Source organism: Cydia amplana, chromosome 14, assembly GCF_948474715.1.
Source record: "Cydia amplana chromosome 14, ilCydAmpl1.1, whole genome shotgun sequence".
Classification (NCBI taxonomy): Eukaryota; Metazoa; Arthropoda; class Insecta; order Lepidoptera; family Tortricidae; genus Cydia; species Cydia amplana.
In genome coordinates this window covers 7958564-7974417 of record NC_086082.1, presented here as the reverse complement: position 1 = coordinate 7974417, position 15854 = coordinate 7958564, and the positions used below count along the sequence as shown (strand labels likewise).

The following is a 15854-nucleotide window of genomic DNA, read 5'->3' as shown; positions in this document are numbered from 1 at the left end:
TAACTGGATATAAGCAGTTTTTAATTTAATACTTTGAATATGCTTAGTGCTCTGTGATCCTACCATATCGTGATATACGAATTAAATATTAATGGATAAATTACCAGTGTTAGAAATATAATATTTTGCAAGTTATTTGAAAAATATTTATATTAAAATCATACATCAGCAAGTAATTTTAAGTGTAAACTTCGATATTATGCAAAATTAACTAAATATCATTGTCACATTCACTGCCGTATGCATTATAAATTTCCGACTCCTTACGACGTCATATCGTGGGATTCGACAGGTTAACTGAGGCAGCTTTTTATATTTCATTATGATATATTTTTATAATATAAAAATCTAAAGACTGATCAGAATCTCTACTAATATTAATTCTGAACTGACAAAACCATGACGTTATAAATTATATTTTGAAGATAATTTTAATAGCAAGCATATTTATTCTATGAACCAGACAGAAGGGCATGCAAGAATGTGCCATGAAAAAAATATTTGTGTGTAATTTTGGTCAGATAGAGAATGACTGATTATTTTTTATTAGTACATAGTTTAAATAAGTGATAATTTTAGATAACAGTTTTCAATGTAAGTTAAGCTTTTTTAAAATCTAGATTGAACTTGCAAACTGATTTTAAACGCACACGAGCGGTTGTGAGACAATTTTGAAATAGTGTTTTACGAGGCTTTAGTAATTAATAATACTCCTAAATTTGGAAGCTACGCAGAAGTCAACAGCGCAGTAAACGTGTCTAGTATTAATTTTGTATTCTTAAATCAAACCGGACTTTTTTTTAACAGAATGAAATTAAAAACCCACAGAATACAAATGGTTCCATCTGTCAGGAACCCAGTAGTAGTTTGTTTCTTGGGATTTGGCATGTCTAATGAGAATGACATGGTGTATTTAGCGCCATCTGCGTTAATCTTTGCGCGTTATATCTCATTGTCTTTAAATTGGTCTCATCTACGACAGAATATTGCAGAAGAACACAGAAGAGTTAAAACAAATGGTTCTTATTGTTGAGATATAATGTTGCTGTTTCTTATAAATCTGCTGTCAGTGTAAACGTTTAATAATGTATTTTGAATTACAAAAGCCTGAACTTGAAATGCTTTTTAACCTTATATCCCAACGTTAGAAGCTCGAATGAGCTGTGCTTAATCGCGACTACAGCTTTAATGTTTTTACGACTTATAATATTACCATTACCAGTTTACATTTATTTGATACATTTGACAATATTTTTGGCATTGGCAATAAATGATGCATTTGAAATAAATATTCCTTTTACTTACAAACCGTCTTAGAAATGACCTTACCTAGAAATAAAACAACAGGATACTTAATTTTCAGTTTAATAATAACGAAAGCAAGCAAATTATGTCACAGGAAAAATACGATCAATGTCATGAAATACACAATCAGTGAATAAATTATTAAAATCTATAATACCTAGGTATTGCAGTTTATAGGTACCCGATTTTACCTCTACTGGACGTTTTAATAGCTGTTTCATCATTATTTACTATGGAATGGATGCAAAATCACTTGACATCTAAAATCTCCCCATACCTACTGTGTTTTACCTATGCATAATTTAACTAATAACTTAAAATTTTCATAATCGAACACCTATTCAATTTGCCAAGTGCAGAAGTAGGTAAAACAGAACCAAGTTCACTTCCGCACATTCCAAATTGAGAAGTGCTGAGATATCGACTACATATACATAAATCATTATTATGCAATACTAACAAAGGTACTTTAATCACAGATGCAACATTGCGGTAGCAAGAATTTGACGGAATTAGTGAAGTAAGTCTCTATTTAGTCGCTGGAATAACATGTAAAGACAAATATTACGCGTTTAACAAGCCACGTGGCCAGTTTTATTAGTCATTGTAAGGTAAAGTCCATTCATAAAATTTATCTTTAAAGTTATTCAACAAACTTTAATTTGTTAGTTACAACAGTCAAACACATGATTGGTCATCCATTTTAGTTAAACAAAAAATACAATACAATAATTTCCCTGATTAAAATAATAAAATGCTGTCCAGCATGCAAAATAGTAAATACAAAGGAAAAAGATCACATAAAAGTAGGAGAACAATACCAAAAAGTGAGCAAAACTATAAAAAACTTAACAACATTACCTATTTAAGAACTTATTAGGAACGAAGGAGTGTAAATCACTGTACTCTTAACTAAAAAGTCAAATTGCACTATTTTTATGAGAGCACAAAACTCGATCTTTGGCCTTAAAAACTAAAAAAAGAAATCACAAATTCAGTATCTAAAATAAATTCGATTTAAAAACTTATTATAAATGGGCTGAGAGTAAAACCATCAGTAAATAATTATGTGCTTTTAACTATTATGCTTCGTAAAGACAATTATAATTTATAATTGCAAGTGCACACATTCTAATATATGCTAAAAATAATCTGTATCGTCTCAGACGACATGCAACATTTAAAACCTATCTATGTATGTGTAGCAACACAGCTAATCTAGGTTAGTCCCAACAATTACTACCCATATTGTGACCACCAGTGAACTCTATGGCATTGACATAAGGTTCACTACCGGCTGGAGGTAGGGTTGCCAGATGGTCGGGATTCGGCGGGATTTTCCCGATTTTTAGCATGTGTTCCCGATTCCCGACAAAGTGAAAATTGTCCCGAAAAACAGCTTCACGTTATAAAACAATAATTTCACGTTCCGAACTGCCGTCGAGCGAGCCAGCGACCCGCGTCGAGCCCGTCAGCGCGCGTGGCGAGATTGGCCAGAGCAGCTGACGTAGTGCCAATAATGTAAAATATCGTTGTTTTTAATACAATTAATTTAATTTGAATGGTTTTTTTTCCCGACTTAAGGCCCAAAATCCCGAAAAATTTATATTTTTTCCCGATAATAGCGCCTTTCGATCTGGCAACCCTAGCTGGAGGTGTAACTATTAGAAATAACCCCTAATCTACAGTAAGGGCGTATCACACGTTCACAGCAGTCTTTAAGTAGCTCTAGCCTTGCGAATGTTCTTCTTCTCGGCCTCTGTGAAGCCGAGAATATTCTCTATCGCGTTGAGGTGGCCCTGGTGGTTCTCGGGGTCAGTGAGGAAGTAGTAGATTGCTGACTTAAGGAACTGCAAGGTCACTTCAGGGTCTACATTGGTCTTGTTGCCTTTCTGCGACCCAACGATGCGACGATACATGGCCTGGAACAGATTTAATATAACTTTAATCCTGTTTTAGAAACACTTGAATAGCAGCATGCATCCATTTATAAAACACTACTATTACAAACTAATTCATTGTATGTGTAAAGTGTAATAAAAATCGTACTCCAGGGTTTGACAGCTGAAGAAGATGGCGCTGTTGTTATATGGCAAATGTATTATTAAACGTCGGAGCCTTATAGCGCCATACACATTAACTGTTAAATTCAAAGCACGAATTTGTCATACTTTACACATCGAATACAAACAATGAATCTTAGCTACTATCTAGGTATACCATCAACTTCATTTTATGTATACATATTTATTTTATCTTACTATACGATCTACTGACATGCTATTGATATGCATAATCTGAATTTAATTTACTTATATGTAATTAAATAACAAATAAAAATTACATTCATAATGGTTCCATAATGCGAATCAGTGATGCAACACATATAGGTATTGGGTTAAACACATTATAAAAACTAACATCAGTAAAAACATTGTAAAATATTACACTAATAATCTTACCTCACAAATTAAAAATAATAGTAATTGAAATCGTAAAATATAAAACCATAGTTAAGGTTTAACCGTTTACCAAGTACCATATTATAATCCCGAAACCAAAAGAGGCTGTTTCAAATAAATGATAATATCATGCAAAGCTAAATCAGGCGAGAAAGTAAGTTAACTAAGGATGCGAGTTATTGCTGTTATAGGCTAGTTCACTAACTTCAAACATTGTTTTATTCGGATACATTAATTTTAGAGATAATGTAGAAATGCCAATAAACAAGATATAGGTAGTTAAAATATTTTACAAAAACCATAATGACAATGCGAGATTCTGATATCGTTGCCTGAGGACGTCCTCTATTTGTATATTTTATGTTGAAAAACCATATTTTTAATAATAATAGAAAACAATGGACAGATTAAATTATCTTTGACATTGTTTGAAGTTAGTAAATGCAGCTGTTATTTTGCTAAAGCTCTCCAGTTAGTAACTAAGACTACTAAGAGTAATATTTGAACAAAATATAATCCGAAAATCAAATCTAAACCTTCTCCATCCGGACATACATTTTTAATGCAGCATTAATTTAGAGGTCTCAATAAGGACTAACATGATTTGTTTAATTAAATCTTAACTTGTTCCTCAATACTAAGACGAAGCTATTACAAATTTCAGGGAGATATTTATTTCTGGGGTTACTATACAAATTTACAAAAATTATGTACATATCTTGTCACCATAAGATATTTTATAACAATTGTCTGGGTGTGCGCGCGGTCAAGCAGAGTGTAAATTACAAAGAAATATTATAAAAAAAACATGGTGTTGAATGGTGAATGCTGCTCTATCCAATATTGAAAATCCAACCTTTCGAGCTCCTAGGACCCATAAAGAAACAGCCTCCTTTGCACTTAGCAGTACTTGGGATTTGGCCGTTCTGTCTTCAGTGAATGCCGTGTCCTGGAATGCACTACTCGTTAAAGCGGGATCTGTTAATCGGCACTACATGCACATTCTATTGAAGACATTACTGTGGTTAATAGAATAGAACATTTCAGCAATGTCTGGAACCTCTACTTAATTTACTACGATTAATAGTAGAACAATTATTTAAATAATTGTGTGAGTAACAAATATGCAACATCTAAAAACAGTAATTTTACTATTATGAAGGAACAGTATTCTGGTTTACTTTTAGTTATGAAAGAACTAAACATTATTTAATTATTCAAACAACAACTCATTAATTCTAACTATTACTGGTTCCAGACCAAAATTAAAATAGGTTATGTTAGCATTCAGTACCTATTAGGTTTTAGAAATATCCTTTAGTGATGATTATGAAAATCTGATAAACATCTTTGGTTACAGCATTACAATTATTATCAGAATATGAGATAAATGATTGTCTGTGGCTGCAACAAGAATGAAAAAAAGAGAACAGTGTCGGTCATAGCATTGCAGACGCTGTGATAGTATGAAATAGTTGAATGTGAGATTGAGAAAAAGCAGCTTAAAATCGTCTCCAAAAGTGAGTAAATTAACACACTTTTTAACTGCAGTATAACAGCAAAATGTTTTAATGGTATTTTTTTCTTGTTGTGTGATTCCATACTCATAATATCTTAGTAAGTAGTAGTAGTTGAGTACTAGTTTTTTTTACTGGTTTTAGTAGTTAGTACTTTCAATAATCAATATTGTTGCTTTTTGTTCTTGCAACTGTAAGATATTTGTCGATGATCACATGGACTGCATATTTCAATAAATATTTTATTGTAGGACTATTAAAGATGCATGGTAAAATCCCTCTCTCGCTCACAAACAGATGTGAAGTAACCAAAGACGGTTCATCATAGGAGTGGTTATTGCAGTCAAACAGGGTGTTTAACACTGTACTTACTCGGACGTTTTCAAGCTCGGTCTGCGTGATCTGCAGCTGTTCCAGCAACTCCTCCACCGACACCCTGCTCATTGGGCTCTGTGACCCACCAGCATCACCATCCTGGCAAATAAGGTTCACCTGTAGGGCTAAGATGGCCGGCTCTTTATGATTTGTCACCATGGCTGTCACATTCTAACAAATGTGTAAGTGTGAATGTGACGCATAGCATGACAGGTGATAAAAATGCGACCATGATAGCTGGTCTGGTGATCAAATTATAGTAAAATTTGAGTTGTTAGGTTAGGTTGTTAGGGGGGATCCTTCATCCAAATTACATTAGGGCCTAATGTAATTTGGATGAAGATGTAATATTGTTGGTCTGATAGGTGTTTTTGCAAGACACAGTATTTATCAACCGAAAATATATATGTCTGTCAGAAAACCAGAAAAAAATATCTGATATAAGTAGTCATCACATTGATCAAATAATAAAACAAGCACTCTACAGGGCTGGTGTTAAATCAAGATCAAAATAATAATACCCCTTACCCTGTCTAAGTCAAACTTGGCAGCCTCAACTCCCTTGTTGTACATTTGCAGATACACGGCCCGGTGCCTGCTGTCCTCTTCTTGTAGCTGCTTGCTTGCTTCCTCTAACTGCTTTTCTAAAACATGAATCCTTTCTTTTGCCTGTTCATAGTTTGGTAGCAATTCACAATACCGTGTATTCACATCTGCCAGCTTCTGAAGCAAAGCCTCTACTTTGTCATTATGAGCTTTTTTCAACTCCTGAGTTTCACCCACATGTGCTCTCATAACATCTTCTACTTTCTTCTCATAATATGAGATCAGACTTCGGCGATCTTCATCACCATCTAGTTCTACCATGCAGGAAGCATCATGAGTCAACATGTGAACAGATTCTTTGGAATGCAGTGAGGAGTTAGTGAGATCATCAAAATGTCCAGAGTCAGTGAAGGAGCCTTGCATGTCACTATTACGACCTCTGGTTGGAGTCTGGACCTTGAAGAGCGGGCTGTCAGTAACATCAAAGGACCTTGCTGCATCTTCAGTCTTTGGGCTTTCCTGTTCGATTGAACCTTCATCATTCTCTCTTATTGTTACAATCTCACTGGAATTAGACTTTTCATCAGGAGAACAGACTGATGCTTTATAGAGGCGTAACTCCACAACCTCTTTGGTGAGGTGGAAAATTTCACTATCTTTCTTGTCTAAGTCTTTTTTCGCTTGGCTGAGAAGGTTCTTTAGTCTCCGGATTTGTTTTTGGGCACGTTGAGTAGGAGTGAGGTACTCCTCTCCTGCGAGGCCTGCGTGTGATGAGCAGTGGAGGACATATCGCATGGAGCGCCCACTGAATGTAGTGCCGTTGAACGGGGCATACCCGGCATCCATGGAGGCAGCTGTGGCAGCACTGCCATAGCTGTGGAGAGACTCATCGTCAGGTAGCTCTTCAGGGGACCCTGGGGGCGTGTGAGCAGAGTCCGAGATGCTCAGTTTTCCGTTGTCCATGCAGTGCTCTTGTATCTTCAGGCAGGATTTGGCTGGCTTTTGAACATTAGAGCTGAATGACTGTAAAATAAATGTAACTACCTATTATAAGTACAATTACAACACATTCTAACAAAAAAGTTGTATTATATATTATATACTTGTTACCTACTAACATAAACAAATGCATCTTTATTCAACTTTATTTTAATATGAAAAGTTTTCTCAATAGACAAAAACATAAATTTAACATCAGGCACGTACACAAGATGACCTAATTTCGATTTTAGTGGTTTATTGTGTCCCATAGTTTTAGGTTTAACCTACTTTAGATACTGAAAGATTACACTCACTAGCAGGACTTTTTCGGTAAAATTATACTTATGTTTGGGATGGTTATATCAAAACACGCAGCCCTTAATATCCTGACATAAGCCCAGTTTGGTTTGGCCTAAGTAGCCATGGCAATATGTTAGCGCCGTGCATAGGTACTCACATCTTAACATATGCTTTGTTTTTTTACTCACTTGGCTCCGAGGGCGATGATTAGGCTCGATGATTCGGGCCCCATCGATGCGATTTTTCTGGTGTTCCGTGATTATAGGAATTGAAATTAATTTCCTGGTAGAAAGAGGCGAGCGTTGCACCATTTTTTCACCGCGCACGCGCAGTGACGAGGTGCGGCGGAAATTGCCTGAGAGATTTCCCGCGCAGCAATGCTCATCGTGAAATTCTGGTATTCTTCTACTGAAATGTCTGCTCATTTTCTTCAATTATTCACATATGGGATGTGCTGAAAAATAAATAATTCACGTGTCAAAATTTTTGACAAATCGGCACGACCACAGATTAGGAACGAAGAGATTATCCCCTGAAAATTTTGCAGACGGGCGCAATGCAAATATAAAACAAAAGGAAGTTAAGACGTCTTTTGTTTCTTATAAGTATTAGAGATTCAAATCTGGCGCTGTACAATACATACATGTATTTATCACTTGACTTGACTAGTGACTTAGATGCGTTGCCTAAAATTATTTACTTACATCGATTAAATCTCAGTTTAGGAAGATGGCAACGCGCTGCAGATGCACTGAGCGCTGCAAATTATAAATTGCATCAAAGCAAGAAGCAAGTTTGCAACTTACAAAACGCAAACGGATTAAAAATAAATAATGCGGTAAAGAATAACACAGGGTTTAATTACCGCGAACACCACCGTTCGCAAACGAGCATCTTTTTCTTATACTCCAATTAAGGCGTAATTAGACTAATACAATTAGGGTTGCCAGATCGAAAGGCGCTATTATCGGGAAAAAATATAAATTTTTCGGGATTTTGGGCCTTAAGTCGGGAAAAAAAACCATTCAAATTAAATTAATTGTATTAAAAACAACGATATTTTACATTATTGGCACTACGTCAGCTGCTCTGGCCAATCTCGCCACGCGCGCCCCGCGCGCGCGCTGACGGGCTCGACGCGGGTCGCTGGCTCGCTCGACGGCAGTTCGGAACGTGAAATTATTGTTTTATAACGTGAAGCTGTTTTTCGGGACAATTTTCACTTTGTCGGGAATCGGGAACACATGCTAAAAATCGGGAAAATCCCGCCGAATCCCGACCATCTGGCAACCCTAAATACAATTAGAGTGACAGTTGCTAGAAATCCGCGAATTGCGACTTGGTTTTTTCTAAGATATACTAAAACCTGAAACACACCCAACTTGTCAGTCTTGTCAGTAGAAAAAGCCGCGAAATTAAAAATTTCTATGGGAAGTCAATTCCTCGCGCCTAATTTTTTAAATTTGCCGCCTTTATCCAATGACAAAATCATTGTGCCAGTTAGTGTTTTCAGGCATAAGTGGAAATAATAACTCTGAAGAGAGGCAAAGTGTATTTTGTTATTTATTATTAGGGATACTACTGATACTAGGTACTTATCTATCACAATAAGTAACATCGAATATTTTGTGGCATAGGTAGGTAGGTACTTAAGTAATACCTACCTTTTGTAACTTGATTACAGTTTCCCAGCACCCACCATATAGGCAACATATAGGTAGGTAGACTGCTAAGTGCCGCCCCTAATATCTCGCCGCTCTAGACCCGGGCCTACTTCAGGCAACATTGGCAACAAGACAACGAGCCTTTTGCCCAAAGGCCTTCACTTCTCAGGACTAGGCTAAATGAACTCGATTGTAAATAAAAGGGCCCCGTGGTTAAAAAAAAGGTCTTCGCCTTGCTAGGCGTTCTACGGGTCTTATATTTTTATTAGAATTAGATAACTATTAGGTAGTTTACGTCACCCTAGGCACGTAAGTGGGATTTTCTTCCCGCTACCACGTTCGACGTGATGCCTTCCTGTCACACTTACGTATGAATTTACAAGTGCGACAGAGAGGCAACGCGTCGAACGTGGTTCGCGGTAGGCCTTCAGGCGTGACTCACTCCGTGATTTCGTCGCATTGCTACAGGTAGCTAAAAGTACATCCGTTCCACACCAATTTTGGTGGCTAGCCATAAGCCGCGCGTGTCGCTGCTGTCGCCACCTAGCGGACATATCTGTGCTGATCGTAACAGACGCGTTTTGTTAGAGAGTGAGTCTTCTGTACCTAGTACTATTATTTATTCTGTGCCGCTACGCGAGAAGAAAATCTCACTTCCTGGCCAAGGCAAGACGTTAAAACTTTAGACAAACCACGGGCGGTAATTCGTAAAGCCCCAGATCGCATATTTATGGCCCTCACCTTCGGTTCGGGCCACAAACACCTGCGATCTGGAGCATTTACGAAAATTCCGCTCCCTAGGTACCTATGTATGTATTATTACTTAATTATTTCGGTTGACTAGTGGAAAAAAATGGATAGTGACGTCGTACCAGTACCACCGAGTTTCCCCATCTCAATTTCGGCTTTTATTTAACTAATTTGTACAGTAAAAAAAAAAGGTTTCAATAAAATTAAGTAACTAACATACATTACTTACTGACTTAGCAATTTTGATTGGCTTCGCCGGCTGTTGCGAAACCGCTAAGTCGTAATATTTGTCTGTAGTACCTACTCTACTTACGCAATACAAGATGAGGCATTACGTGTATTGTACTGTCGTGCCTAATTTGATTATAGGTTGAATCACGAACACAATAAACAAAATTGTTCTAAAATTAGAGGTATAGAGCACAGAACAAGTTAGAATGGCGATGCGAGCAGGGTACGTGTCGCCGCCGGTTTTAAGCAAACGCTCGCATGCTACTCGCCCGCGCTGACCGAAAAATGAAGTAAACATGCTTTTTGCGCCACAATAACCTTCAGATTAAGAAGCCAGACTTCAAATCTGTATAAAGGAGGCGTATCCATTCACCACGCACACAAGTTTTTACTACCGTTGCGCGAGTGTTAGTAAATGTGGAGAGGAACGAGCGGCGACACCGGTTCCGATACTAACTGCGCGCAATAGCCTACAGCGATGTCTAAGTTTAGGTAACAATTTCGTGTTCAAAATATGAGCTACAAGTAATTTTTATATTGCGTCTTACAATAGTTCAAAATATGAGCTAACACAAGTAATTTTTACATTGCATCTTACAATAGTTACAATCGATACTTTTATATTGAGCTATTTATTAAGTAGTAGATTATCTATTGATGGATAAAGTTCACTTTTAATAAAGACAGTCTTTGGATGTTATGTAAACATCAGAATCTTAATAACCAAAGTTGCAGTAGGCCATGAGGCCACGGTTCTATGATCCGCTCTGTACACGCCTGGGCCACCTTTTCCTTTTCCCACCCTATCGCGCTACGCGGTAGTGGCAGAGGACTTGAATTAATTAATTTTTGACCAGCAGAAACGTTTGCGAACGATGCTATTAATTAAGCTTAGAATAAATTTAAAAGTGGATTTTTTTTAATTGGAAGGTGACTTGGTCACCCAAGGCCTTGGGTGAGACGAACTCACGGCCTCTGGATCGATACTCCAGTGCTTATCTCTGCCAACTAAGCCACCAAGACCTCATCCATAGCCATAGCCAGGGAATCTTTCCACCATATGGGTCTATGGGATATATTTACGTGCCTCTAGTGGTGCCTTAATACTTACCCTACATGTATGACACATTCTTTGTCATTCACAGGAAGTTCATGTACGCATTAACGTAATAAAACAATAAACCTCATACAGACCGTGCGATTTTACGAAACGTACGGCACCAACGCACTTAACGTGCAAAGTAAAAGGCGATATCCCACACTAAAAGTACAAGAACAATTGTTTCGAGTAAGTCGAGTGGAGTAAGCAGGTAAATTAATTAAAAAAATGTCCGCATTTGGTCCCATTTGAGCGGCAACGCCGGCAACTGCAAGGCCGTTATTCCAACTGCTCTATAGCGCAGGCGATCGGAGGATCCCATCAGAAGGACTATAATGTATAAATACGCTTTCCGTGTACATAATATTACGTATTAGGAATGCCTTTTGAATTTAAAAAAAATCCACTAAATTAAGGGCTGCGCCAATTCTTGGAACTAGAGGTTGCATAGCGAACCGCCCGAAGTGAGCCGTGGCAAAACCTGGCACAGCCCTAAGATGATGATCATGATTTATATGATCTCGCTTACACCAATATAGTAAGAGAGACATGCGCTGCGAGTAATACTTACCAAATTAATATCTTTTATGTCAGGTATCGACGTGACCTGGGACTATAGGGATTGTATTTGGTGGTATATATCCTAGCTAGGGTTTCCAGGGCAACATTACACTAGTTTTCCCGAGAACTGAAATCACTTGCGCTCGCGCAGCCGACTGAATACCCGGCTAGATTTATTGCCGCGCGTTACGCAACCCTGCAAGAAATGGCCGCTTGCGGATTATTGCAGAACTCACTTTAGGCTCGAGTTTTTATAATTACCGGGTTAAGCGAACAATCCCATTGTGACAATGTTTGTTATGCAAAAAGTGGCATAGTTTAGACTGAGAGTAGGTAAACGATAATGTAGGTACCATAGACACACAGTTTAGCATATATAATTGCATTAAGTAAGAATTTAACATATGTATGTACGATCGAGTAGCTGTTATACAGTACAAATAAAAAGTCTTATGTTGCTAATTGGGGAATTAATCATTTATAATAAATAATATTATGCAAAATTTCATACATGTAAATGTACGTGAGGGATGCAACTTGCACCGTATGCGCTGATCCAAGCCAGTCCAAGCTAAGGTACAACTGCTCGTATTCTGAGAAAAAACTCACGATATTTATGGACGACCCCTTATTAGGAACGCAATTTTTTCTATACCTATGTAAATCTTTGTTTATTTAGATATCTAAACCTTCTCTGGTTCACGCAAAGGTAAAAAAATCTATAAAGAATATTTGTGCATGCAGATTGATTATAATCATAGAGCATAGCTCGCGTGACATCTGATTTAAGTAATTTGTAATGCGTTTCGCACTGTAATTATTGAACCATTTCAGCTTGAAACGTATAATCAAGTAAGTTAATGGACCATGGTGACAACTCTGAATGGCGATGTAGTTAACTTTAAATTCGTAATTAATTGCTTACTGGGAAGCTGTTAAATAAAATGATGTAGGTAAATATGTCTATTTTTATTTTTTTTGTATATAAATTTGACAAATATTAGGACACATCTAATTACAAACATGCAAATAAAGGAAAATTATTTTAGATACCTACGGTAGGTACATATCTTTTTAATAGTTAAATTTTAGTTAACTTACCTAGCAGCGCATATCAAATAAACAAACAAACTCCAAAGTCCGACTCTGCACTTGTAATAATTACTATGTACATATTTTTAATAACCTAAATAGATGTGCAACTTGTATAAAACATGATTCAATGAATAATAAAAAATATTACGTTAGCTGCACGTGCTACTTCCGTTGGCTATTGCCTTGACGTTTTTATTGCATGAAATCATTTGGGCTCTCTGAAATTACCTTGAACGGACATACTTATTTCGTTGTTCATTTATAATTAACTATTTCGCAAAGTTCAATTAATTACCAACAATTTGAAATCGTAAATGTATATAAACGCAGCATTAATTTTAACATTTTAATAACCAAACTTTAGTGTTCCGCTTCACCTACATTTCAATCAATCTCAAAACTGCAAATTCATTCTTGAAAGATGATTATTTTAAGGTTTTTTATGGTTCCACGGTAGTGGTGTCATTGGAGGTAGTAGAGTTTTATTCAGGTCATCTTAATTTAATAGCAATAAGATCAATGCATCGAGATCGCAACCAATTAATTGCATGCGATTGTGATGTAGGTACCTGAAACCTCTAGATTGTAACTATTGTAATCATGGGTTGCTCCCTTTTTGCTAAAGCGAAAGCAAAAAAATGTGAGCGAGTTAGGTACACTGCTAATAAAATTGCATCTAATTAGATTTTTATGGAACATTAGTTTCAATCAATCAATGTGATCCGATGATTTTAATAGGATTAAGCGCGAATTTTATGATGATGATGATGAAGCGCGAATTGACGAAATTAAGAGGGGGCAAAAGCAAAATTGTGGTTTTTATATTGAAATTATACCAGTTTTTGTTAATGGCAAATGTCATTTAAAAACATACGGGAGCTAGGCTACTACTATAGCCAGATGATAGCCGAGGGATCTGAGGGGATTTTTTTAAAAGAGATAATATTTTCAGTTATTGTAGGTAATCGAAACAAGTTTCCAAGCTTTACGCCCCCTCATAAAATAAATGTTTAGAAAGGTACTTACATATGTGAAATAGGTACTTTACACATGCCACGTGAATGATCTAAGTAATAGGTACGTAATGATCGCTGTAAAATCACGCAACAATGTCCTCTGTAATCAGAGCGAAGTACCCACATCCTATAGGTATGTAGTTAATAGAGTCTACGCAACCATTAGCACCATACAATACGAATATTACTGACTGGCTATTTAACTGACACATACTGACTCCATTCTGTAGGGACCCGGACGGTGTAACATCAGAACACTATTCCCCTGAGACCTATTATTAAACTCAAAATTTTGCATCCAATTAAATGGCACGGAACCTTCAATGAACGAGTTAACTAGCAAGCGCAAAGCTAGGTAGTTATTTTAACTAAATAAGTACCTACCCGTTGCCCGACGTGGCTGGTTGAAGGCCAAATCAAAACAGCACAAAAAACATTGACATAGATATCTAAGGACTGGCGTTACGGGCAATAATAATGAGGCATGACAGGGGCCAGTATAGCGGTGTGAAATCGCTACAACGCGATTGGTTGATGAGTTCGCATCACGTGCGCGATTGGTTGACGAGTTCGAATTACGCGCGCTATTGGTCGCAACTAGTCGCGTTAGACTGCACGATTGGCTGGAATTCGTGGGTAGCACCGCTGAACTAGTACGATGTTTAGTGCCCCATTAGCCCGTCCTTAGATATTATACGTCAATGACAAAAAATGAGTGCTCGCAAAATTTACCTACTTTTGTATTTAGGCATTTTATCTGAGTATGCTATACTTATATAGCATACTTGCTGAGTATACTTATATAGGTACCGCTTATTTCAAGCTGTTAAAACAATACACTCCTTTTTTTGGGCAGTCGTGTAAAAAGTTGCAAGGCCTAATAGAAGATAGCTTAGTATTGGAACTAAATCTAGTTTAAGTACCTATTTAATTTTTGCATCATTTTATTAGAATACTAATCACAGTGGCACGAAGACAAGGCCTGCAACTAATCTGCATTGACCAAATTAACTTTTTACAAACCTCTTCTGTTATGTGGGAGACCTTTACAATGCATTAATTAGGTACAAAGAACACCTATTACCCCGAAGGAATTCAATAATTAGTACCTAGTTCTTATAAGGTCAATTGTTAAAAACGCAGATAAAGTATGTTTGCACTTTATCCACTACGCTTGTAATCATAATTATTTGTTACTTGTTCTGAAATAAACAATGGTAAATTTCATAGGTAGTGAAATCAAACCAATAAAGCCATAATACTTATTTCTTCAAATAGGTAGAAGGTTTTCTGTATTACGTACCTACGTGCTTGAGTAGCTAAAAGGAAATTAGTTGTGAAGTCGTCATTGTATATTAAAAGTGCCTGGAAAAGTTATCTATCGTGTAGCGTTACATAAGTATGCAGTAGTGCATAAACTGAAATGAAAACGCGCCTGTAGTGAAGTAATATCGAAAGTGAAATAATAAAAAATACTTACTAATAATATATTGCACGAAATTTCCATCCATCGCTGTGGTAGAAACATTCATAATCACTAACACATTTTGCTTGATGGTGCCAGTCGTAGTTCGGTAAAAAAAGTAAAATCGTTTTCGTTCGTACACTTTTCGTTTGTAAACTTTATTGGTATCAACTTAAACATCGCAAATTGCATAGAGTAAACCATCCACGTTAACTTTTACACTAAGAATGTTGCGGCAAGTCGTCGTGCTTGGTCAATGTTTGTTCACGGTGCTTGCCGCCGCCGCCGCCGATGCAGCGCCCCCCGCGGCCGCGTCGCGCAACCATTTCCGTGGAAACTGTACCAACTTTGGTACAACTAACTGCACTTTTAAATCGGGAAGTTATCGAGATTGTATAACAATGGTAAATGCGTCATATATTGGTTATATGGATTGCAGTGTCTGAGCGAAAATGACTGCATTGCGTTTTAGGTAGAGCCTTGTAGA

General features: G+C 36.9%; 1 protein-coding gene across 2 annotated transcripts; it reads right to left on the bottom strand.

Annotated features, from left to right (window-relative positions):
• Positions 1 to 2959: 2959 nt before the first annotated feature.
• Positions 2960 to 15615, bottom strand: LOC134654023 (protein quick-to-court). Of its 2 annotated transcripts, XM_063509410.1 has the most exons (6): positions 15383 to 15615; positions 7675 to 7940; positions 6188 to 7228; positions 5657 to 5758; positions 4624 to 4716; positions 2960 to 3227 (listed from the first exon to the last, which is right to left on the bottom strand). In XM_063509410.1, the coding sequence occupies exons 2-6, from the start codon at positions 7909 to 7911 to the stop codon at positions 3024 to 3026; spliced, it is 1677 nt and encodes a 558-aa protein (XP_063365480.1). In that variant the 5' UTR covers positions 7912 to 7940; positions 15383 to 15615; the 3' UTR covers positions 2960 to 3023. The 2 variants fall into 2 exon arrangements, with proteins under 2 accessions (XP_063365480.1, XP_063365481.1); XM_063509411.1 differs by lacking the exon at positions 4624 to 4716.
• Between the last annotated feature and the right edge of the window lie 239 nt (positions 15616 to 15854).

What these genes read in the sequence shown, in the direction of transcription:
- LOC134654023 (XM_063509410.1), bottom strand. Translation starts at nt 7,911, where the DNA reads ATGAGCAGACATTTCAGTAGAAGAATACCAGAATTTCACGATGAGCAT. An exon ending in CCAAGTTTGACTTAGACAGG is followed by an intron (nt 5,759 to 6,187) that starts GTAAGGGGTATT and finishes CTTATTTGCCAG; the next exon opens with GATGGTGATGCTGGTGGGTC. An exon ending in GGGTCCTAGGAGCTCGAAAG is followed by an intron (nt 3,228 to 4,623) that starts GTTGGATTTTCA and finishes AATCTGTTCCAG; the next exon opens with GCCATGTATCGTCGCATCGT.